The sequence below is a fragment of the Abramis brama genome (genome assembly GCF_963993115.1).
Source record: "Abramis brama genome assembly, chromosome: 7".
NCBI lineage: Eukaryota > Metazoa > Chordata > Actinopteri > Cypriniformes > Leuciscidae > Abramis > Abramis brama.
The window spans coordinates 13,056,823-13,083,129 of NC_139969.1; the positions used below are offsets into that span (position 1 = coordinate 13,056,823).

At 37.5% G+C, this 26,307-nt stretch overlaps 2 protein-coding genes across 4 annotated transcripts in view; both read right to left on the minus strand.

Moving 5' to 3' along the window:
• carmil3 (capping protein regulator and myosin 1 linker 3) overlaps positions 1-6,494 on the minus strand; it is a 47,984-nt gene extending 41,490 nt beyond the window's left edge. For all 3 annotated transcript variants that reach the window (XM_084120713.1, XM_084120712.1, XM_084120711.1), the window contains exons 1-2: positions 6,341-6,494; positions 3,561-3,655 (exon numbers count right to left, since the gene is read on the minus strand). In XM_084120713.1, the coding sequence (XP_083976839.1) occupies positions 3,561-3,655; positions 6,341-6,398 (153 nt within the window). In that variant the 5' untranslated portion in view covers positions 6,399-6,494. The remainder of the gene's footprint in view (positions 1-3,560; positions 3,656-6,340) is intronic.
• Positions 6,495-10,356: 3,862 nt separating this feature from the next.
• LOC311087075 (tripartite motif-containing protein 16) lies at positions 10,357-13,921 on the minus strand (the record flags this gene model as incomplete). The annotated part of the gene is made up of 5 exons (XM_084120325.1): positions 10,357-10,943; positions 11,068-11,127; positions 11,205-11,364; positions 11,487-11,729; positions 13,586-13,921. The coding sequence occupies 5 exons, from the start codon at positions 13,919-13,921 to the stop codon at positions 10,357-10,359; spliced, it is 1,386 nt and encodes a 461-aa protein (XP_083976451.1).
• Positions 13,922-26,307: the final 12,386 nt, after the last annotated feature.

Here is a 26,307-nt window from a genome sequence, read left to right on the forward strand (position 1 = left end):
AAGGCTTACCCTCAGCTTTAAATCATTCTCTACAGATAAACTCAAACCAAAAGGGATACGTATCACACCATATCTACTCTATGATGTCTCTTACTCTACCCCTTTTGTTGTGGATCGGTTTTGTCTCTTGCATCACATCCGGCCAGACTGCAGTCAAATCCCCCATAGTCACTATACCTCTCAACATCACAGGTTATCCCTGCACCGCAGACTTCTCCTTAAGCACCTCATATCACATTACCCGTCTTAAACCCAGCGTCTACTATCATAATGCAGCAATTGTGCAACTCCAAGATGCGGTACACCCATAATCCTTGTAAGTTTTTATATTTAAAGATCTAATATGAACTGATCAGCACATTAAAGGATTATTTTGGGTTAAATACAAGTTGAGCTACTATATAGCAATAGCAGCTGTAAACAACATTTTGACAGTTATGCAATTATAAAAACAAACAACGGCTGTCCCATAGACTTCCACTGTAAGTGCGTTTCTGTCAATATGCTGTTGATAAAGTTTCACCCAGAATATTGCTTTAATAAAGATCATGAATCATATGTAATAGGTTAGTTACTTAACCAATAATAGACACACGTTTTATTTTCAAGATTTTAGGGAAAAGATTCTATTAATGTATTAAGGAAAACAAATTTGTAGCATTTTGAGATTGATGCTGTAAGGAAAGTGACATCAAAGGGGACATTCTTCTAAAATGTTTTATTGTGACTTAATTCTCAAAATGTTATGCCCTTTTCCTCTTAAAAGCCCTAATCTGAAATTAATCTTGAAACTCAATTTGTTTTTGTTTTAACATGGCATTAAAATGTTCTTAATATTAAGGTGCTGTGACTGAAGTTGTTCCATTTTTAATAATCTTTTTGCAATTAGTCCTGCAGTGTGAGTATAATTAAAATCTTATTAAAATTAGGTCATAAAACTGCACATATAATAATTATATAAGAATTAAAAATGTTAGTAGTTAAGTGTTAAGTAGTTTTAGATGAATTGCATGTCACACTACAGGACGCTACCAGCAATGTCAACTACCCAGTTACAGTCATACACTTAAAAAGCAAAACAAAATCTTGTAAGAAATATCCAAATAAAATCACTGCATCTGAACTTAGACATGCCACTAAAGTCAGTCATGTCAGCTAGAAAGCGTTCTGCATGAGTACGGGCGAGCAGTCAGCGTGGTGGTGCGGACAGCCTCGATCTGAGGAAGTCTTCACGTCACTCACTGTGGCGATCGCAGCCTTTAATTGGCCTTTTATTCCACATGAGGAAAAACTGAAGCGACAGACAGAGATTAATAATTGAAGGGGAAGAAAAGGCGACATTTGGGGCTTCAAAACAACCGAAATCCTCTGCCGTTCACACTCCTCTCTCTCTCTCTCTCTCTCTCTCTCTCTCTCTCCATTGCCCCCTCTTGTGAGCCTCTCCCTGTTTCTGTTCACCAAGCCCAGCTTTTATCCCATCCCCTCTTCCAACATCACACTATCTCTCTCTACTGTGGAGGCAGCAATGTGGGTTCCAAAATATATACTGAATGTGTGTGCTCACATTAAGCTGTGTGATCTCTAAGTGAACGTGTATGTGAAAAAGTGTGTTTGAGTCATATTTTTTAGAGCTGTGCCCCAAGGCTTGAGCTGATGTCTTGCTGAGCACTCTATACAGCTGTATCGGGGCCAGATATGTCTGTCTGTGTGTGTGTATTGGTACAGTTGGCAAACCACCACACACACAAAACCCTTGGGGTAAAGGAGCAGCGAGTGACAGACCACAAGTGAGGATCACACAGTGTGTGTGTGTGTGTGTTTAAGTGTGTTTTAGTGTGCCTGAAAGCTCTTGTCATAGTGTTGGACCTACATTTAAATTTTCTATGCTCTTTGAGCACAATTTCTAACCATCCACAATCATAAGCACATTAAACTACTGAAAATACACACTTGACATCAATCTGACAGAACAGAGGAGCGAGCCTGAGTAAAGAATGTAATGTGAGGAACAGAACGAAACCCAGAGCCGTCTAAGACACAGCGGAGGGGGGAGGGGTGTAGAAGATGTTAATATAAATGGACAGAGTCAGAAAGAGGAAGAGAAACAAAGGCTTACTGGCAGGAGGGGTGAGGTTAAAAAGATATTTCCCCCCAAAATAAAAATTCGGTAAAACTCAAAATATTTGAAGTAATCAGTTGCATCAATTTTAGAGTAACAATGTTAACTTTTTTCCTATAAATTACAATGAACTTTCAGTAATATTTAAGTGAAATAAACATTTCACTGTTCAGGTTTACAGCGTGGTCTACATTCACTTCTAATAAATGGAAAAGAGCAGCCGGGACATTTTGTGTTCCATAGAAGAAAGTAAAGGTTCAAAAGGACATGAGGTTGAATACTGTAAATAACTGAACTTTTATTTTTGGGTGAAGTACCCCTTTAAAAACAAAGTAAAATCTCTCAGGGTTTGTGTCAACATCAATCTGTCGACACTCAGCAGGAAATGAGTTTGATTCCTCACCTCCATCACCTTTTTCACTCTGTGTGTGTGTGTGTGTGTTTGAAACCGATCTGGATGATTAATTTAGCTTTTGTGGCTCCAAACCCTGGCATTTTAAGTCTCCAGCTGCTTTCAATGGTCTTGAAGTGACTATCACACACACACACTGGCATTCGTATGCCACCTCTGCTCTCACCATCCTTCATCTCGCACACACTCCCTCCAGAGTCGGTCGGTCCCTCCGACCCACACAAGCCTCAATGGCCATGGTAATGCTCACTGCACAGCAGGGGTCTGGTCTCCAACAATTTCTGTTTGTGTGTGTGCGCACCATCACACTTACATTGCTTTTATCATTGATTCCATTGCCCATTCTCCAAATGGACTTGGCGAAAACAACCCAACCAGCAGGCAGTAAACACTGCACACACCATTACAGAGGAGGAAAGGTTAAAGTCTTAGGCTCATTGTTTTTGTTACTGCTGCATAATAGAGACACAAAATAAAGGCACAGAGTGCCCAAAGCTGATGGTTTTTTAAAATGTTATAGTTCACCCAAAAAAAATAAAAATTCATACGTAATTTATTTACCCTCATATTGTTCCAAACATGTTTGACTTTCTTTCTTTTTAAAAACAATGTTTCTGAACAAGGATGGAAGCTTTCAAGCATTAATAAGCACCAGAATGGTCTGAATGATTCATTCATGAATCAAAATCAGTTATTTAGTTCAACTCACTGACTCAATGATCCAGTCACATCAATTAACAGCGAACTATTGGGGAAGATCATCACTGAATGACTTCAATTTCTTAAAAGGTCTTACATTAAGGCTTCAGAAGATCTAGACTATGGTGAGTTGTAAGAATAATATGTGGTGCTTTGCTTTGGCATTGTTTCATGAGTTCCCATTCATTGTAATTTTATGAAATAAAGAATTTCTCCTTTTGAATTTCACAAAAGAAAGTCACCCAGATTTGGACCAACATGAGGGTTTCAATTTCAGTGAACTGTACCTGTACTGGACGTATACGATAGTATTATAGATTAGTGCCTTACCAGAATCCGATCTTCTGATTTGCCACTCTTGTTCTCTACTTTGATAGCTATCACCAACTTGATTGATGTCTTGTCGATAACTCGTCTGATGCTCTCTGCAAAATAGACAGGCAATGCATTAACAGCCAGAGAAGCACTCTAGCTATATCTTAGACGTATTTTCACTGCACGCAGGGTTAGAAAATGACTGCATTACACCCATATGCTTTATTTTTACACACTGTCCACTTGTGTAGGTGGTATTTCTACATGCATGAAGTACATATCCAAAGTAACACACAAATAAAAAGCACCTCAAGATGACCTTCAAAGCAAAAGCAGAAAATAAAATAGAAACGTCACAAAGTTTATCTGGCATCACACAAATTAGACCTGGGATCTAATTCCTGGAATATGCCTTTTACACTAAAGGAAATACTCAGAGAAGGAAGAAAAAGGAAGAATGAATAACAGAGAAAAGAGAGAGAGGGAGAGAAGGATCAGAGTGAGAGAAACAGTTAATGCAGTCGCAATCAACTTTAATCTGTGTAAGACCCAATCACGGAATCCTGGGCTTTCTGAATGACACTAAGAACAGCAAAGGGACAAACTATAGCACATGTTTCCACTACAGTGAGTCACAGGGGGATAAATAAATGGGTAAATGGGGTATGGATATGTAAATGTGGGTGAAAAAAGAGAGAAGCAAGAGTTGAAAAGGGGGAAAAATGGAGAGAGAGAGAGAGAGAGAGAGAGAGAGAGAGAGAGAGACTGCTGTGTTCAGGCAGAACAGTACGTCTTCAATCACTGTCCTTCATATTGTATAGGCGATCTATCTTGCCCACTATTCTCCTATTTCAAAACTTTGGCTAACAATTCTTGTCACATCTAATCTCATTTTTTATGTTTAATTAATGTTACCATTTAGATTTTTCATATATTTTTTTTTTTCAATGGCATCATTTTACTCTGCATTGTTTATTTTAGCTTATTACATGCATGCCATTCAAAAAGGCTAGTTTCTGATTGGTCAGTCACATAATTTTGCAGTCAAATATTATAAATTGACTTAACTGTATATTTGTCCTACATGCCAGTTTCATGTCTCTCATATCATGTCTCTTTCTTCTCACATAATCCAATAATTTCAGCTCAAATCAATAATCTACATCCATTTATATTAGCAGGTAGCCACGAAATAAGCTTTACGTTGGGGTCCGGATCACTTTACTGGAGGGTTATTTTGTGTTATACTATGGGGCTGTTGAATGCTTGAATCTGATTGGTTTGCGAATGTTCTAAGCTGTGCAATGATTTTAAGGGAAACGCACATCTAAAGTAGTTCCAGGCACCATCTGACTGTACATTATCTTGTACATTTATTTTTTAATCGCTTTATTTTATTTGTTAATGCTCCTTATTTACTCTATTTGCTCTATTGTAATTTAACTTTTTAACACATAAGACTTTAGGTTAAAATTCAAATAGTGTGGTCACTTATTAACATTAACATGATTGTTGTCTACAAGTGGCCCAGTATACCTGAATTTACCCTACAGCATGCATAACGGAAAGTGTATATTTTAGGTGCTGTGACTGGTCAGCATTTTTAGCTTTTCTAAAAGGAAAAATAATACCCAGGGCAATCGACAAATGAGAACATCTCTCAGAGTTCGTGGCAATGGGGACTAAGGTCCCTTGTGGTATAGACTACTGATCCCCAAAATTTGGTTCTATATTATGTGATTTAAAGTGTCAACCCTTGTATTGTCATAATATGTATTGCCTTGTTAAATGGAAATACATGTATAATATATGGCAATACAATGCATATATAAAAGGCAATTCATACTCTTTATTTCAACAAAAAATTAAATAATACATTTAAAAAAAATACTTTACAGTAAAAGTATGTGTTGTCTCATATACCATACGATAAAATATCTTGATTTGTTTTATGATTATGGTAAAATTATTTTGTAAGGTAAAGCAGTTAAGTTCACATTTCTAAAAAAAAAAAAAAAATCAAGTGCACTAAATGGAAATTGAAGAGCATGGCTGGGAGCAGGACAGTAAATACTGGGTTAGTAATAGGGATTAATTACCAAAGGAAGATAATAATGTGTGAAGGTAATTAACAGTGAGAGCGCTCCAAATGTCAAACTGCTAGTGTGTGTGCTCAGTGTGTCAATGTGTGTGTCAGTAAGTGTGTGGAGGACGCATCACCGTGCGCAAAGATGACGGCCTCTATTATTGTGTTCAATCAGCCCTAAAGACACACATCATGAATGTGACTGAAGAGTATCAGCCTCTCTGTGAACTTGCGTCAGCAGCGATCCGCAAATGTGTAAAGGACTGAAAGTAACTCATATCAGACTCAGAGACACATCAAAGGGAGAACAGCGCGCGCGCACACACACACACACACACAACTACCTATACACGCGCGCAAACACTGCAGGCAAACGCAACACACACATGCAAAAAAAAAACAACTGATCGATTTGCACAAATTTAACCTTTTGAAGATAGATAGACACGAAGTGACCGTCATTACAGCGACAAGCACACATGCTCACACGCGCAATGAATGATTCTACCATTAATCACATTCAATCTCTATTAGAAATCATTACATCTCCACAAATGTGCCACCTTATAAAACATTCCCCGCTCTGAGGATTTCAAACCACTAAAAAACAAAGCACCGGCCGCGAGCGGGGACGCGCTTAACAAATCCCATGGTGCGCGTGTCGAATGTCGGATAGGAAGAGGAAAAAAGAGCTATAGGGTTTAATCACCTGTCATTTCCCGACTCACGGTGAGAAAAGCAATCGCGACGGTGTCTTTGGATGCCATGACGTCCAGCGCCCCTTTCCTCTTCCTTTTCCTTATCAAGCAGGAGCAGCTATAATGCTCTATCTCTCTCTCAGCCAATGCCTATAAACATATCATACTGAAGAGAGCCAGCGACGGGGGGAGGAGGAGAAGGAGGAGGAGGGGGGCATGAGAGAGGAGTTCACTCACAAGTGTGCATATATCTAGCCTATGTAAAGCAATGAATTAATAATGCAAACGCATGGTTTTGTGCCTGAATGAATGAGAACATTAAGTCCTTTAATCATTTTGACTAATTTACGGACATGCTAGATAGATACATGATGCATTATAGATAGATAGATAGATAGACAATGTCAAGCCATTTAATATATCCTGCCCAAACTTCCCATTTCAATGGGAAATACATTAACACGAGAAAGAAAACTGCGTGTGTATTATACAATAACAACTTACTCTAACAGCTTCAAGAGAGTCATTCACCTTGTTAGCTGTAAGAGTGACAGACCTTATAGCATCAGCTTGCAGGGTAATAGCTGGGCAGAGTTTGTGACTTTTTAGTCTATATTGTGATTCAGAGTTTAAAAACGAGTAGGCTATTTAAAGAGACTAGTGTCAGTGTCCTTGGCAGTAAGAGAAATGGTTTCTTTCATAATAGAGTATTTTAAAATCCCCGTCACTCATAAAAGGATAATACAGGCAGCAAATAATGTCTGTGATTGGACAGAACTATAAGCGGGCTCCCTGAGGACCATGGCACACACTCTCTCTCTATGATGTTCTCTATTAGTGCCTATCCTTTCCTCTTCACACTATTTATTTGCTTCTCTGTTGCTCTGGCATTGCTTGCTCTGTTGAAACCGTGTCTGCCCTACACTTACCCCTAGGCTGATTCTGTGTTTGGAAGGGTGGGTAGCAGGGGGAAGGGCAGGAGGCGACTGGGTTTAGTGTTGTTCCTGGTACCAACCCTCCAGGCCTCATATCTACTCAATGAGATGATGAAAGTGTGTGTGAGTATTTTCAAAGAAAAATAGACCATGTACGTCTATTTGTTGGGACAGTGGAAGAGTGCACCCTGAGGGGAACATTACAGGAGGGATGGACTAATGCATAAAGAAGGAAAGGATGTAAGTACAGTAATAGAAATAGGATGGAGTAAGTGAATGTGGTTGAAGGATTAGGGGCCATTTACACAACACCGTTTTCAACTAAAAACGAAAAATGTTGTATGCATTTTGGCCATTCGTTTAGGCCTACATGACAACAGTGTTTAAGGGGCCTGAAAACGCAAAGTTTTTGACAACAATAGTTATTGTCTCTGTGTAAACTACAAAAATGTGAATTTATGAAAACGGTGATTTCATGTCATGTGCATGCATATTAAAGGGGTAGTTCACCCAAAAATGAAAATTAGCCCATGATTTACTCACCCTGAAACCATCCCAGGTGTATATGACATTCTTCTTTCAGACAAATACAATCAGAGTTGTTTTAAAAAATGTCCTGTCTCCTCCAAGCTTTATAATGGGAGTGAATGGCTGTTGAAAATTTGGCGAAGAAAATGAATTTTATAGAATTTGGCAAAACTTTATAAACTATAATCGTTGGCTTCCAACAGATGGCCATACGCATCGATTTATGGTGGAAGAAGACTAACCCCTGACCTGACACACGATGTAATGACGAACGCGGAAGTTCAGAGGAGAGTAAAACAAAACACTGGTTGCAAATTAGAAATTTTGAAGAGAAATGTCGGAGGATATCTATATAATAGAAGAGTAGCTTCAGTTTGTTGCGCAGCCCTATTTGTTTAAACCGCTAGAGGTGATACTCCAACATCGTAAGTCATACGATGTCACGGGTCATAGGTTACTCTTGTGGCACAAGTCGACATGCGTAGTATGTGTACGGTTGTCTAGCGGAAGCTAGTAATTTTAGATTATAAAGTTATAAATATGGGTATTTTTCTTACAAAAACCCATGGCTTCGCTTCAGAATGCCTTTATTAACCCCCCGGAGCAGTGTGGAGTATTTTTTATAATGGATGGATGCACTTTTTTGGGCTTCAAATTTTCACCAGCCATTCACTCCCATTATAAAGCTCGGATTACCCAGGACATTTTTTAATATAACTCCGATTGTATTTGTCTGAAAGAAGAATGTCCTGTACACCTAGGATGGCTTGAGGGTGAGTATATCATGGGGTAATTTTCATTTTTGGGTGAACTGTCCCTTTAAGTGTTCAGTCTATAGGCACATAGATTTTCTTTACGAAGTGACCTCACCAACTACTGTCCTGGCATGCATAATGCAGCATTTTTAAAGGGGTCCTATTATGCTTTTCCACTTTTTCAACTTTAGTTGCGGTGTAATGTTGCTGTTTGAGCATAAAAAAAAGATCTGCAAGGTTACAAAGCTCAAACGGAGATATTTTATTGAACAGAATCCCCTTTTCAAGAACTACAACGAATGGCTCGTTTGGACAACAACAATATTTTCTGGATCTTATTAAGTCACAATGGTACTCATAATAATCCCCGCCCACGGAACGCAAAAAAAGAGGACGAGGCCTGTGTTGTTGCTGTATCAAAAACACACTGTTTTTTCCACAACATTTCCAAAACTCATTTATTTTACCTTTTTAAGGCTGACAAATTTAGAGTGGTTAAAACTTGTTTTAAACACGGTTCCTGAACATTAAAACCCCAATATTTATCTATGCGCTGCACATTTTATGGAGAACTGCTTGTTTTCTGTAGCTTTTGTAAGATGGTTAATTGCCCCTTAGGAAAATTAACCATGGTTTTTGTGATTGATTATTGTTTGTATTACCATATTTTTCCGACAAATATCACGATTAAATGGTGGATAATATCGTATCTATAATGTATAATAAAATTACAAAAAGCATACCACTCTGAAACGTCCTGTGAAATCCGTGCCTGCAAAGTTTGTGCATGAAATACGTTCTGCACGATCCTCTTGCTCGTTAACATTGTCAGGGTCTGAATCGTGCTCGAATTGGTTTGAAATTGAGACCATCTTCAATATTTATACTAGAGAAGAACTCGCAGTTATGGAGGTACTTGACATTTCCCGAACACGTGACAAGCGCTGCCAATCACAATTAACACACTGGGACAGCTAACCAATCACAGCACATTTCGTATTTCGGAAGGAGGGGCTTCTTCGAAATCGGCGTGTGCAAGCCAGACTGTGGAGAGAGGTGCTGTAATAATGTAAATTTTTAATAAAAAAAAATAAAAAAACATATTCTAGTACACCCCAAAAACAAAATCAAGACAGTAAAAGGGCATAATAGGAACCATTTAACTGTTTTCGTGGATCCGTGTGAACAGGGATTGTTTTGACAACGTTGACGTCTGACTCTATATGCGAAAAACTCAAAGGAAAAACAAGTTGGGGTAACCTCAACCCGCGGACTACCCGCGGCAACAGTGTAAAGGTAGCCCAGTTCCACAGGAAAACTGCAGACTTGGCAACATTGTTTAGCTACAACCCTAAACAGACACACCTGAACAAGCTGATCAAGGTCTTCAGGATTACTATAAAGCTACAGGTAGCTAAACTCATGCAGGACAGTGGATCTCGAACCAGAGGATTGCCCTGTGTTTAAAAAAGTAGAGATTATACATGTTGCAATAGTTTATAAAATAGTAGCTATATAAAAACAAATATATTCAATAATCATGCCATGATTCATACAAAACAAAACTTTTTTCACTCAAAACACACTGCTTTGATATCTTCAGTCATTCTTGATTAAACTTATGTTGTCCCTATTACAGATGCTGAAAAAAAAAATGCATTTAAAACTTATCTAGTGCTGCCACCAAGTGTCTACATGCAAAAAAGGCATTCTTACTCTGAATCCTAAAGAATGATTACAAATAATTTGTTCATCAGTGTTTGAGAATAATATACATTTCATGAGAGCTTCATGTGTAAATACTAAAACTTACAAACTGCCAAACTTAAATGGAGAAGAAAGGGGCATTTTAGTCTCATTTTTCACTGGATCGCAAAGTCTCACATAGGAACCTTTCCCAGCCAGTCCGAACCCAGGATAAACTGGCTCTCTAAAAACAGTTTGGTGCTTATAAATGAGACTCATGTTGTCGGAAACATCGTAAAATGCCAAGATTCCAGCCCTGTAGTCCAAATACACTCCTATTTTGTAGCCACGAGATTTAATCTTCGAAAATATTTTCTTATTGTCCTGCCAAAATTCAATCCAGGACCCGTAACAACGTATTCCCCATGAGTGCGAGTTTCTCCCAAACAGAGTGCGCTGCTTGCCTTTCCTACGGATCCCTTGGTAGGACACAGCAATGCAGACCCAGGTGCCCCCGCCAAACTCCACCTCCCAATATTTAGGGGACCCTCTGAGACGTTCATTGCACAGGATCTGTGCCCTGGAGTTAAACCTCTGAGCCTGTTCAGGATAGTCCTGGATCAGGTGTGAGGCTATCACCTCTCTGTCATCTTTTCTCAAGACGAGACTTTCATGTGCAGTGTTGGTATTAAAAGTGAGCTTTGATGCATCTGAGGTGAACAGATGAAAAGATGAAATATTAGTACAACCATCATACAGTAAGCATAACTTATGCAATTGCCAAATTACAGCATAAAATATTTTCTGTGCGGTCAGTTCTATATGGAAACTTACACTGTAGAAACTCCTCTCGAGTCTTTGGTGGTGGGGATGTTACGATTCTAGTGTTTTTCACTGCAAAGAAACATAGTTAAGATGAATTGAAGACATATTATAACCATAAAATATATATTTAAATAACTTCTACTAACCTTTTTTAGAAATTGTGAGTAAACTCAACTTGCTGGTCATGTTTAGCTTTTTTGTCAGTTCATTAACTGCCATGGAGTCACGCTCAAAAGAGTTGTATGGATGCACATGGAAGACGAATGGCTTTGTATACTTGGTCAGTGAGGGCAGAGACACAGCGCTCTGTAAAGAGTACACAATACTTTAAATGCACTTGAAAAGAGACTGTAGCTGATCATTTTACAAGGCAATCCGACAAGAATCCACTTCTACATCTGTTTCACAGCCATCTCCTGTGAATGTACCTCAAGAAATCGAACATGATTGTCTGTATGAGAGAGCAGCTGCAGCTGTTGTAGATCAGCATCTAAGGTCTTCATGTGACTGATCTCCTGGAGTAGAGTATTTATGAATCCCTCCGCTTGTTTCACTGCAGTCTGTGTCTGACCTTGGATCAGCTCTGTCACTTTGGTTTGATTGTCCTTCAAAAACTGGATCAGCTCAGTAAACTCTCTCTCATTCTTCTCCAGTGCCTTATTTGCTGAAGCCTAACAGTGAAGAGGGATGAGTGGATGTCTTAAAATTAGCTACACACGCAATACCATACCATACCATAAAAATGAAGATGGTTACAGGTTTAAAGCAAAGTTAAATGCCCTCTAACCCTGAAAATTACAACAGCTTGTCAAAAGAAACATAATTGCAATTAAAATTCAGTAGAACAAATTCTAGTGTTTTTAAGCCTTTTTATCTCTTTTATTGGCACTGATAGTACAGAAAAAGAACATGGGCCAGACTCAAATTCATTCCACCCACATAAGCAACGTGTTGAGCATGTGTGTTAACCACTGGTAATAGGCTGGCATTTGGCCATTTTGGCATTATCAGTCAAGTGCTTAAAAGATTACGAGTATTTTCAGTCATCTTTAGTCAGATTAATTTACATTGTGACTGTGCCTAAGATGCAGTCAACTGTCAGAAACACATCCTGGAATTTAGCGCATGTATCTCTTCACTTCACTAATAATGCATTCTCAATTACCACAATGAATCGCTAACAAATGACAAAGAAACAGTATTTCTCAGAGAAAATTGCAGAGTAGATCAATCTCCTGTGGGAGGTCTCCTAACAGTTTACTATTGTTTGAAGCCCATTTGTCTTCATGTATAAAGAGGGTTAAGATTCTTTGAAGGCCGACACGCTAACATCGCTGCTGAAGAACTGTGCTACACAGTTGCAATTCTTCTCCCCACAAGAACTCTGGTCAAGCTTACTTATTTTATGTATTAGAGGAATCGAATACACTGGCGAGCCCCCAAACAACTGCTGGGACAAATATAGAGAAATCTGCTGAATATTCAATTTTGCCATCAGGGGAATTAAATACATACAGTACAGAAAACAGTTAAACTGTTTTAAATATTGATAGTATTAGTTTTTAATGTATTTTTTTAATCAATAATTCAAATGTATATTTACACATTCAAATTTTCATGTGAATTCGTTCAAATATAGAGCGCATTACTTTTTCCAGTGGCGTTGGTTATGGAAGTGTTTTTTCCATTAATGTTTCCCATAGGGATTTAAAAAAAAAAAAATCTTCGTTAAAATTTTATAAGCCGTGAACCAAGTCAACCAGCTACGATGTGAATCACAACATCAAACTTTTATTTGAAGCAAAAAAGAACTGCAATCACATTAGGCATTGCAAATAACATAATCAAATTAAAAATGAAAGAAAGGAGAAATATTAAAACTATTCATGTAATGTTGTTGCTTACAGAAACAAAAAATGTTTAAGTTCATTGCAATATATATAACTACACACACATGCATATATGTTTACTCGTTGTTGACTTTTTAATAGGTGGAATTTTCTGTACAGCATCATGGGTAGTGTAGTTTTCTCCATGAATTCCATTTAAACATGATTATTAAAATATGTTGAAATATTGCGCCCAGGTGGTTTCAACAAAAGCATATACCATCGATCAACAAATTTGGAACTCACATTGGGTCTGTCTTTAAATGCTTAGTTATTGTTAAAAATCAAAATCCCTATGGAGAAAATGGAGTTTACTTAACTGCCCTGGCCTTTTGGGTGTGACTTAATGTGTGTGTGTGTGTGTGGGGGGGGGGGGGGGGGGGGGGGGGTATGCTTTGAAATGGGAAAGTTAAGAGAAATAACCAAAAGATTTTGCTTTTTTTTCTTTCGGAAAGGGGTTAGATGCCTTTTTGTGAGGGGCACTGACTCTGAAACACCTATCACTAAAATATATTACAGCGCCCACATCGCTCTCTAGTTACATTACAAAACCAACACCAGCCCATCACTACTAAACACCAAGTCCCGGCTCAGACTTTTAAGAATGACATTCTGCATTTTTAAATCACACTTTTGACCTGTTTATTGGCCACCTCCACTTCCATTGCGATGACATTATGACCTCTGTGTTTATCAGTAATACACAGGTGACAGATGCAGCGTTGGTCTGTGTGGCAGAACATCTCCAGCATCCTGCCATGATCAGGGCAGATGTTCTCCTGCAACATTGCATTCGGCTCCACCAGTCTGTGCCTCTTTCCGTGCAAAGTGTTATGCAAATCAAGATGAATATCACAGTATGATTCCACACACTCCAGACAGGTCTGTTCAGCTTTGCGCTTCCTTCCGACGCACGCATTACACTCCACATCTGTGGATCCACTTGAATGAAGAGCTGGAGCTGTGTCCTCCATGATTGTGGATGTGCTGGCACTGGCAGTTCTTGACTGAGTTTCGTTTCTGTGGAAGTATGATTATGGCACTGGCAATGCAAAATTAAAATATTAAGGACAAGGGTGTGGTTTCAGCCCCGGAGAAAGGGTAGTGACTCAGAGGACTGCCATTGACAAAACCACTAAAAGAAGCCAAGCAATGTTCTTTCACAATAAATAAATCTAATCAAACAGAGAACGCAACAACTCTACTGTACTAATGTATTCAGTGTTACATAATCCATTCCTTCAGAAATCAATCCAATGCCAAAATGCTGCTCAAGAATAATTTCTTAACATTATTATAAATATTAAGTTCAAAAGAACAACATTTTTCCCCATGCTCAGGGCATGAAAGCAACAAGACAATATTAATATGAGCTTCAGTTTTATAATCAGTATTGTTTTAGGAATATGTAAATGTATCTGTATATGTAAAGTTGAGTTTGCTTTGGTTGAACCCTTGGAGCAAACAATATTGGATTACAGTACTTCAAATAACAATTCTGTGTTGCAAACAGACAGATATATTAATGTCAGTATGTATGAAAAAAAAATCAAATACTAACATAGATTATACTGCAGTAAACTATATAATTCACACTGCATTTTTTCAAACAGTATTAAATGCAACTATAAGGTTATGTCGCGGGCATCTACGGCTGGTCGTGTGGGACAGTTTTGTCCCTTCTACTTGAAACAGTTTGCGGGAAAGAATATAGCTAATACAAAGGGAGCATCTCAAGTTGGCGAGCAAAGTTGTCATTTCATTGTAGTGAAATGAGTGCTGATCCAGTGCTGGAATTAGCTATTTTTAATGTTTTCCTTAATGTTACGTTGTCATAATTGATGGGACACAATGGAAGGCTTAAAGACGCATGCTTTCATTCTAGTGAATTGACAAAGCAAATGCTAGTAAATTGGTGCTTCTCAAACGGAAGATTGTCACGTCAACAAGTGTTGTCAAAGGCCTTGTAAGGATCCTTGTAAGGCAGCCTTCGTTTCGTGTCCTTCATTCAGCTAATTTTGAAGGATGCATCAAGTGTATCCTTCATGTCCTTCAATCCTTTCAGACCCACAATCCTTTGCACACATTCCAATTCACAAAAAAGAACTGATGGAAAACGAGTTGGCACTGAGCTTGTCTGAGTTCATTATGAAATGTAAAACAGAGATAATGTTTTCGGAGAAGAAGGCATACATGTTATCTTTTGTTTTGGTGTGAATTAATCACTTAACACTAAACTGCCACTGGGAGACCACAGAAGGTTGTCAATCATTGCATTGCATTAGTAGAAAGCCAGTTAATAAAGATTTTTAATACAAAGTATTTTTCCAGTTTTAATGGTATGTTCTTGTTGTGATCGAGGGGACGAGACAGGAAGGGTGATTCCGTGAAATCGGTGCCTTTTGCGTCCCTTACAAATATTCAGTTCTAATGTTGCTTTAACAACAAATAAATGTGTCATTTAAAAAACTTAATGTTACTATAGATCATATGCATCAATATAAGACCAGGTAAAAGCCAATAAAATATAATTTTAAATAATTAAAATCACATATTATATGCTATGGGTAAGGATTTTGGCCTGTCCCTCACTATGGTTGTTCTTTTTCAACAGGACTTCTCATTTGTAAAATCTTGGTAAAATGAAACAATTTTCACAATTTTATATTGTCTCAAGTGTAATCTCATTGTTAAGCAATGATTTTGACATAAATAGATATATTTTCTTAGAAATATAAGTAATTTTATCACTGTCCCCTAATTTCATATCAGTCCTGTTACTAACACCAAAACCCCCCTATAAAATAATGGTACAAACCAGAAGTGACATAATTTCAAGGAAGTGACATCATTTAGAGCAAGTGGATTCCACAGTGTAAGCAAGGGTAATTTTCTCTCTTCTTAAATATTCTATTTTTCATGTTTTGTCAGGGTTGTTAGAGAGGGGTCGGCATACAACATCAGTCCTGTTACCATTTTTTAAAGTGTACATATAAACAATTATTTATTAATCCTTCTATTACCAAAATCTAGAAGTAATAACCTTTCAGATTACATACCATGTGCCTTTCTGACATTGACCTGTTAGCTAGAAATTAGCATATTAGCATCAAATCATCAGTCCTGTTACCATCAGTCCTGTTACTATACCAGAGCAATAGGGGGCATAGATTCTAGCCCAGCTGCATAACTAGGTCATAGACGGTGTATTTGATATTTACATTCAATTGCAATTTAAGGATTAGTACAACAACTCAGGGACATAGACATTTATAAAGGTTATTTTGTGTATTTTTAAGCTAAAACCAGCGACATATGAGTCAGCAGCATATGAGCATCAAGCACATGCTGCTTAGTACCATTGTTTGTTTCTGCATCGTTTTTTCATTTGTATACAATGCACCTTACTTTGTACTTTGTCTTATTTGCATAGAATTAACACCACTTAATTTGTTATACACTTTTACAGTTGTTAGTAACATGTCATTAACTGCAGCTGAGAAGCAACGGCACTATCGCGCACGTAGAGACCAGGATCCAGAGAGGAGGGAAAGTTTTTATACATTTTATACGTCCAAAGTTGATTTAAATCAACCAAATGGTTTTAAGTCAGTTATTTATATCTTTTGCTGTATTGTGTCAGTAGGAAATATCAGTTTACATTTTCAAACATTCTTTTTGCCATTAACTGTAATAATCCAGTGAGATTTGTGTATGCACAAGGAGTCTGACAACAGCCGGTCTGATCTGATCTCACCATCATCGAGTCCATCATGAAAAAACAGAAGAAACTGAGAGAGACTAAATCCAGAAGAATATCTCCGAGACGTTTGAAGAAACCTTCCTGCAAAGCTACAGTACTATGAAAAGTACTGCACTTGTGTTAAAATGCTGTAAAGTGAGAATGCTTTCAAAAATAAAACTTCTATTAACTAATTCAAATCAATATGGTGTAACAACCATTTGCATTTAAAACGGCTTTTGTCCAAGTACACTTGCGCATAGTTTTTCAGGTAGCTTTTCAGGAAGGTTTCTTCAAGCATCTCGGAGACATTCCCGCAGTTCTTCTGGATTTAGTCCATCTCATTTTCTGTAATTCTAGATTACCTCCCATATGGAAGCAGATTGTCATGGCCTAATGTTCCATAGGTGACTAGTACATAAATAAGTTCATAACTCTTGTCCATAATGCATGCAATTAACTGCAATGGCAAACAATAGGTGACTAAAGACCCTCTTGGTTATTGAGAGCTCAGTCCTGTTACTGTCATTAATTTGATATTTTAAAAGAAAAATGACATTTGACAGTCAAACAGATCTCACCATAGTAACATGTACTATACTGCATTTTGGACAAGACCCTTTTTAAAATAAATGTCTTGTCAAAGTATAGATATTTCTTAATTGTAATGTGATGTCATCCCTGAAATAGGACATTTTTAGTAATCTGAATGGCAATTATGATATAAAACATATTTTTTTTAAATATGACATAATCTGAATGAAAAGAGGGACCAAAATACTACTTAAATATGTGCAAACTGTTGCATATTTGTAATTGGAAGTATTATATATAGTATCACTTTAGTCAGTAACAGGACTGAGGAAAATATCAAAACATGAAATAAATAAACAGTCATAAAATAATAAATGGCATAGCTTGAGATGGCCCAACACAATTTTTTGTCACGTTAAGATGTCTTGAATTAATTGGTATTGAAAAAAATCAGTTTGAAACAATTATATTTTTCAAATTTTTAAAGTTGAAAAGGCACCGATTTCGTGGAATGACCCGGAACATGTGTGACATATAGCCATGTGCACTACTAGACTGTCTCATTCTAGCATTTGCTGAGGAGGAATCTAGTCTACAAGCCTCTGAAGGACACTCAGCCTCACTCGGATACAGCCTTCCAATTGAGAAGCACCCTATCTGTCCCCGCTTTTCAGTACATCTTTTTGGCGTACACTTGTATCAATTTTGGTTCATTCAAATAAAAATGTATATCCCCAGTACGAACATGCAGCTACACTTATTTTACTCCATTCATTTATCTTCTGGCATGCAGAATCCCATGACTAAGAGCAGCATATTTAAGAATAAGGTTGTAAAATCAAATATGACACTTGAATGCGTCAGCAAGAAATAACTGCTGCTTGAGTAATGAGTAATGAAACTAATTTCTCGTAATGTTATTGTTTACAGCAGGCAATGTTGTCATACACACCACATCTGTTAATTAAATGGAAATATGCCATGAAATGCAGAAAAACAATAAGCAAAATGAGGAGATATTTTGTTTTTAAATGATAATGAATTAGGTTAGTGTTTACCAGTATTTCGCCTGATCAGCACCTGTGTGTTCTGGGGTGTGGGGGATTTATGGCCAGCAGGGGGCCTGCGGGGCCTCACGCATTTGCATGATTTGTATGGTGGTTAACAACGCTGCTGAGTATGTCTATTCTTCACTATCTTTGCAAAGCCTTGTCTGTGTGTCACTGCAATCCTAAGCAGTCTTCATTGTCATTGTTTGTCCTGGTTTTGAACTGTCAGCGTTTTTTTTTTTCTTGGATCATGGAATTGGATTTTTTTGCTGGATCTTATTTACTCTGACTTTGACTCCAGGCACATGTCTCTCTGAATTGTAACAAATTCCTTCATCATAGCCTATAGTGGTTTTACCACTGTACCAGAGGCTTTACAACATGTAGCCAGATATTGCTGTGCAAGTTCTGACAGAGTAAATGTCACAAATGAGTCACAAATGCTGTTTTGTTAAGTGTTTTGTTCAAAGAGAAAAAAATAACTGAAATTGTAAGAACTAACTTCAAATGAACAAACACAAATTAAACAAAAAATAATAATAGCATTTTTACATCATCAATTATTAGTACTTGAGTAAAAACTTAAAACTGTAAATTAGTGTTAGTAATTCCTAGTCAAATAATTTCTCTCATATTTTGTTCTTCTGTCATGTCTGCTGCCTTTATTTCCATCCTTTATCTTTTATCACTGTTCTTTTATCTTTAGTTTCATTTGCTATGGCTTAACATGTCTCACATCTCTGTTTCTGCTCAATTCCATAAACGGATGTGCTCATATGGTCTGTTGTAAGTCAGTGCAAGGTTCATTAATGGTTCTTTTCTTACATTGGTGAATTTGTTGATGATTTGCTGAAGCAGTGTTGTATAATCAGAGGTTCTTGGATTTATCAATCCAGCGTGTTTTCATTCATCACAGCGAAAGCTAGTTTTTCAGTTTTGTCATCCTACATCAATCCTACTGGGAATGTGAAACCCCTGTAGACACCTAGAACAAAAATCAATTTGACATCTGGTTAATAATCATTGCAAAAATGTCTTATAACAGTAAAGTTCAGTAAAGTATCATTTATTTTGCAGATGACACTTGCTTTTTGATTTTGTTATCTAACATTCATGCATTTTAAGTCTGGTTCTCCTAAATACTTTCCGGGCCACTCTACTATATTTGAATCATCTTCTATAAAGATTGGCAAAATAATTAAGTTAGAAAAATTCAAGTTATTTATCAACATATCATATGGTGGCTTAGAGCAATAATGGATTACGTAATGACTGACACCTGTTCTCTCACATATTTGCTGTAAAGTTACTTGATGAATCACTTCCTTGTGTTTAAAATAGCTGAGTTGATAAGATAAGCCTATAAGGAAAGTCTTAGTTTCTCACCACACACATAGGCCTACAACAGTGAAATACTGTACATCAAATAAACAAACAAGTCAGCTAAATAAAATGGAATTCCCACCTATATTCTAGTTTTTATTTCTATTTCCAAGATTTGTACTTCAGAACTTCTCAGTTTATAGTTCTGGTCATACTGTGACGTTGTAGAATAAAAGTGAAACTATCTGTAAAATTGTTCAACTTCTGCTGCACCGCCGTGGAGGTAGGTTGGTTGTTTTGTTCTGCTTAAATCTGCATTATTATTGTAACTGTAAATTGTGTTCTTGTAGAATATCAAAGAGAATTGGTTCACTACCTTATAAGAAAAATAAGAGAAAATAAGAAATATATAATAGTATATATATATATATATATATATATAATACCAACAGCATATATATAATTTTAAGAGCATGTACTGTAAATATTATATATATACAGTATTTTAGTGATGTCCCGATCAAGTTTTTTGTGCCCTCGATCCTATTTGTGTCATTGAATATTGAGTATCTGCCGATATCGAGTCCCAATCCGATACTTGTATTGGTGCACACTTCAAATACAAGTTATTAAAATCAATACAATGTGGGATGTGCTAAAGAGTTTCTCAGGGACAGGGGCTCAAATGTGAAAAAGGGGCATCTATCACTCTCTCTCTCTCTCTCTCTCTCTCTCTCTCTAAGCTTCTTCTATAAACTACTATTCTATTGTATTTGATATAAACTTATTCTATTTTACATGTACACAAAACAGGATAATTGCAACCTAAAGGAAAAAAAAGTGGAGATAAGGTTAGAGCATATACTGTAATACTCCAAATATCAAAAATAGTTTTATCTTTAGTTTCACTTCAGTAATGCTCTGAAGTTATTACGTCTCTGTAAAAGTGTTCTTTCAAATACAGATATTTACTATATGCAAATTGCTAATTATCGGGGGGGAAATAGACCAACATGTTAAAAGTATGGACTGTGCTGTTTAAAGGGATAGTTGATGAAAATTCATCATTTACTTTTCCTTGTGCCACTTAAAAAATGACTTCCAGTCTTCTGTGAAACAATACTTTGGAAATTTATTTGCAAAAATGTCTCATGTTTTTTGTTCATATAATAGCATGTTTTAGACCCCACTTCTATTGCACTTTCATTGCATGAACAAAAACAGCCAAAAATCTAAATATATTAATTTGTGTTCTACAGTAAAAAGAAAAGCAAATAAAGAAATACAGGTTTGAAATGAAATGGATGTAATTGAATTATGACAGAATTTTTATTTTGAGAGTAATGAAGAGTTTGGATAACCCTGCTTTAAGCAAACCACAAAAATAACTAATGTATTGCAACATTTATCTGAAGGTTTGTTCACCAGACGTCTGTACTGTCGTGGGACTACAGCAGCAAGATGTTTCGGACATCTGTGTTTGTGAGCTCTTCTTATTCTTGTTGTGTGTGCCCTGGGTGTTTCTTTGTTGACATTCAACCAAATTGGCATAGTGACAAACAATCCTACATAATGTATCATGGCACTACAATGTGGAATGCGATGAGGATCATGAGCGAAGGCTTCTCTCCTTCCTCTGATGGGATGCTGGCTCCTGGAGTCTATGTCACCAGAAGCTTTGAAAAAGCCTCCCGTTACCCTCTGCATTCAAATGGGGAGGTGCTTGCTATTCTCAGGCTCAGCGTGAGAGTGGGCAGGGTGAAGAAGATCGACTACCAGGGTCATCCTTTACAGAAGACCTGGTATGAACATGGATATGACACAGCGTGGGTTCCTCCTAACTGTGGCATGGTGAACAGTGGCCTAGAGGAGAACTGTGTGCATGATCCAAGCCAAATCACAGTACTGGAAGTCATTCCAAACCACCGATTCTGGTAGATTCTGTGAAAAACAATGAACACTTCAATAATAAATACTTCAATAATAAATGAATTCACTCAAAAACACACATTCTGATTAATGATTTTGTTTGTTTATTTTTGGCTTTATATTAAACAGAACATTTTTACTTACCTTTTGTTTTATTTTTACACAATTTGTAGATGTACACCTGCATTGTTTTTGTTATTTACATAACGCGTAAACAATTATTGGCAGTTTTAACAATAATGAGTTTATTATACAAAATACATTTATTTTAAACAATATTCATAATTTGCAGTGGACATTAATATTTTGTGATAAATTGTGGGGATTTTTTTGCACAAAGCACTCGCATCACTTCATAAAATTGAGGTTAAACATCTGGAGTCACATGGATTAATGATGCCTTTAATACCTTTCTGGGGCTTGAAAGTGGTAGTTGCGTAGGCTGTCAATGGAGCGATAGAAAGCTCTCAGATTTCACTAAAAAGATTGTGTTCCAAAGATGAAAGAATACCTTACGGGTTTGTAATGACATAATTTCTGGGTGAACTAACCCTTTAAAGTGTTCATTCTTGACTTTCTAAATAGTTGTTGTTAGTCATTGATACCATCTAGCATCAGTTTCATCTGATCAACACCAGAGGTCACCATCACTTGCTTTATGACATGGACTTTATAACCTGTGCCAATATAATGCCAGTCATGACTTGTATGAATATACTTTAACAATAAAAAATGTATTGGTCTCCCCTGCATAGTTGTCAACTTTGGACGTTTTTTGGATGCATGTCATTTCAGTTCTATCCCAGACAGCATAGTGTTGGCCCAGATCTGGCCCACATCTGGTACACGTGGATTCCACATGTACCAGATGTGGGCCAGATCTGGGCCGACACTATGTTGCTGTCTGGGATGCATCCTGTCTTGTCAGCAAGAATAAAAAAAACAGAGACAATCTCTTCTCAGTCTGGTTTTAGTTTGCATTTAAGGACTCAATCTTGTATTACATACCTTGTTAGGAGGTAACTTGTGCCTTGAAGGTTTCAGTATCAGTGTTAACTGGAATGTATACACGTCTTACTGATTCCATGTTGAGAAACTACTGAAAGTTTTAGTCTTTTCTAGAGACTGTTTGGCACCAAAAGACTCCTGAGCATGGAAGTTAAATAAAAACTAAGTTTGGTGTAGTGTTCACAAGGTCCATTCATCATAACTTTGCATATTTTTGATGTCTATATAATGTATATAATGATAATGTCTTTGGTTATTCACTAATTATCAAATAAGTGTAACCCCTAGGGGGCGCTCCAACGCACAATTTGGATATTTAGAATAGAGACCCCAAAAACCCACGCTCCCCTTTTAGATAATTAGGCAGGTTGCGTCCAATGAAGGAACAGAAATGGGACTGATGTACTCAATTATAAATTTATTAAACACTCACAAATATAAGAATTGGCAATCAGGGCAGACAAATAGTCCCCCCAGGTAACAGTAAACAACTTTACAATAAATAAGTCACAGTGAATAAAAGCCTCATAGTAAATGAGTTACAGGGTATAAAGTCTAACAATATCAAAACTACAGTGCATAAAGTCGAATAAATAGGTACTGTTCACAAAACACTGCAAAAACACTTCAAACCAATTCGGCCGTGCAAACATACACTAAACACAGCATTTCACACTTCACTAGTGAACATTTCATCACAAAATAGACGCTGTTCCTAAAGGAGATATTGCTCGATGCCCATCGGCCGAATGTTAGGAGTATGACTGCCAAACAGAAAATAAACAAGGAAATAAAGCAAACACAACATTTAAATGAATAGGCTACCACAAGCAGGGCTCAATCCTAAGCCCAACTAGGTCCGGGTCATCCAGAGAGTAGCCGCTCCAAAAACACACACACACACACACACACACACAAGATACAAAATACAACAGAATGATTAAGCTCAGGAAAAACAGTGGCTAGTGACTGACGTAGGCAATCCTCCTGTAAATCACAAGCATAAGTGGTTTATGATGCTATGACAATTTAAAACAATAACCAATCTCTAATTGGAAGATTAAAACAGGAAAAGGATCAAACTTACGTTTTTCTTTGAATCAACGCCGTATGCCCCATAGCGATACAATTAAGTGGTGTGGATGACTAATAACTGTGCACACTCGCAACGTATCGTTTCTATTCATAGGTGAAATTAACAAGAGAATCAGCGCTAGACCTCAGAGTCAGTGAACTTACATTACTGCAACTCTTATAGGATCACAACTCACTATTATGAAAGCAAGTTTCTGTAAGCTCGTCCTGCTGGTACCATTTACTGGACACCATAAGCGCAGACACCAGACCGAGCTACAAACAAACAATGAGCCGTGTTAAGCAGTTCAATGAATTTAAAAACAAATAGGCATGGACTTCCAAAAAGACTTGCGTTACTTACGTTGCTGCAAGACCTATGTAAGATCACTACTCGCTATATGAAAGCAAGTTCCTGTAGGCTCGTCACTGCCGGTACCATTTACTGGACACCATAAACGCAGACGCCAGACCGAGCTACAAACAAACAAAGAGCCGTGTTGAGCGGTTCAATGAATTTACTATCAACAACAACTAGGCATGGACCTCCAAAAAGATCTGCGTTACTTACGTTGCCGCAAAACCTGTGTTGGATCACTACTCACTATTATGAAAGCAAGTTTCTGTAGCTCGTCACTACTGGCACCATTTACTGGACACCATAAACGCAGACGCCCAACCGAGCTACAAACAAACAAAGAGCCGTGATAAGCAGTTCAATATTAACAACAAATAAACATAACCTCCCAAAAAGACTCACGTTCTCCCCTTCGCACAGCCGATACACCAAGAGACTCACTTCACTCACACTGCACCATTTTTCTGTTCCTCTCAACACCTTTAAAGGGATGCGTCACTTACGCCACCTGATCCACATAATCAGCCGGCCTTAAAGGTAGGCTACACCTCCCAACTCGACCACCTGACCCGCTACATAAATGAAAAATTTTCAGAGTGCTTTGGTTACTGCCATGGGGGACAATGGTTATGGCACTGCAATACAAAGGTATCCTGGACGGAGAAACTACATGTACCACGGCACTACGATGGCAAACGCACAGAAGATCCTAAGTGAAGGATTCAGACCCTCTTCTGATGGCATGCGGTTATGGAGTTTACTTAAGCCGGAGTCAAGAGAAAGCTTCTCGTTACCCTGGGAATGCTAGAGGAGAACGGCTGGCCATTCTTAAATTAAGAGTCCGAGTGGGAAAAGTGAAGAAGATTGATTATCAGGGTCATCCCTTACAGAAAACCTGGCATCAACATGGTTATGACACTGCGTGGGTCCCACCAAACTGTGGAATGGTATCCTGTGGATTAGAAGAGGACTGTATTTATGATCCACGCCGAATCACGGTTCTACAGATTATTCCAAACTAACTACTAAAACTTTTGTCAGCTTTATTTTGGCACCTTAATCTGACTGGCACCACAAAAAAAAGTCAATAAAATGTAAACAGTAAATATGTTTTTCCACTGAGTTTTGCCGAACTGTTTATTATTTGAATGAATGACTGAATCAATCAATCAATCAATCATTCCATCATAAAATATAAAAATATAAATAGGCCTATAGCAGTTTACTTGTATGTATGCATGTCATGCTTTAAGTCTATTTTAAAGGGATAGTTTGCCCAAAAATGATATTTAAGCCATGATTTACTCACCCTCAAGCCGTTCGAGATGCATATTTCAATCTTTTTTCAGACGAACACATTTTCAGTTATTTTAGAAAATGTCTTAGATCTTTCAGTGGTTATAATGTGAAGCAATGGGGTCCAGCTGATTCAAGTCGCAAAATGTGCATGCATCCTTCACAAAAATAATCCATCCAGCTCCAGGGGGATAAACGAAGGCCTTCTGAGGGTAATCCGTGCGGTTTTGTCGTAAAAATATACATATTTAAAACTTTATAAACGAAAATAACTGGCTTCCGGTGGCGGTCGGCGCGCGTTCATGGAGATGAATGACGTCGTGACGTAGAGCGAACGTAGAGTTTTGTTTTGCTCTGCTCTCTGGCTGCGCTGTCACGCTCGGTCTACACTGAAAGATCTAAGACATTTTCTAAAATAACTGAAAATGTGTTCGTCTGAAAAAAGATTGACATATGCATCTCGAACGGCTTGAGGGTGAGTAAATCATGGCTTAAATATCATTTTTGGGCTAACTATCCCTTTAAGAACTTTTTAAGCAGAAGTGGAATAATAAGACTTTGAGACTCAATAAAAGCTTTTTTTGCATGTCTCTGCTGTCATTTCTTCAATAACAGGTTTCCTGATAAGCACTGCAGTTTAGTGGGTTTCTAAGTGAGAATCGTACATACATGCAAAACAAAGATGAAAATGTCACGGAAACGTAAATAGTGAAGCGAGGATTCAGGTGCAGAAAAATAAGGATCTTTATTAAGTAATAAAAAAGAACAAAAAAAGAACAAAACAAAAACTACAAACAAAAACTCCCCGTGGGGGAAAACAAGACAGGCATCTGGCTAAACTGGAAACACGAGGGAACATAGACAATGAACCAGCACAGGATTGCAAACACAGGGAGACTAATAGGAAGCAAACAAAAGAGGGTAACGAGAAAGGCAGGTGGGGCAAATTAATCAATAATCAGGTAACAAGATGGGAGGGGCTAGACAATTGACAGGAGAGCACATGGCACAAGGAAAAACATGACAAGCCATGTGCTCACAACAAAC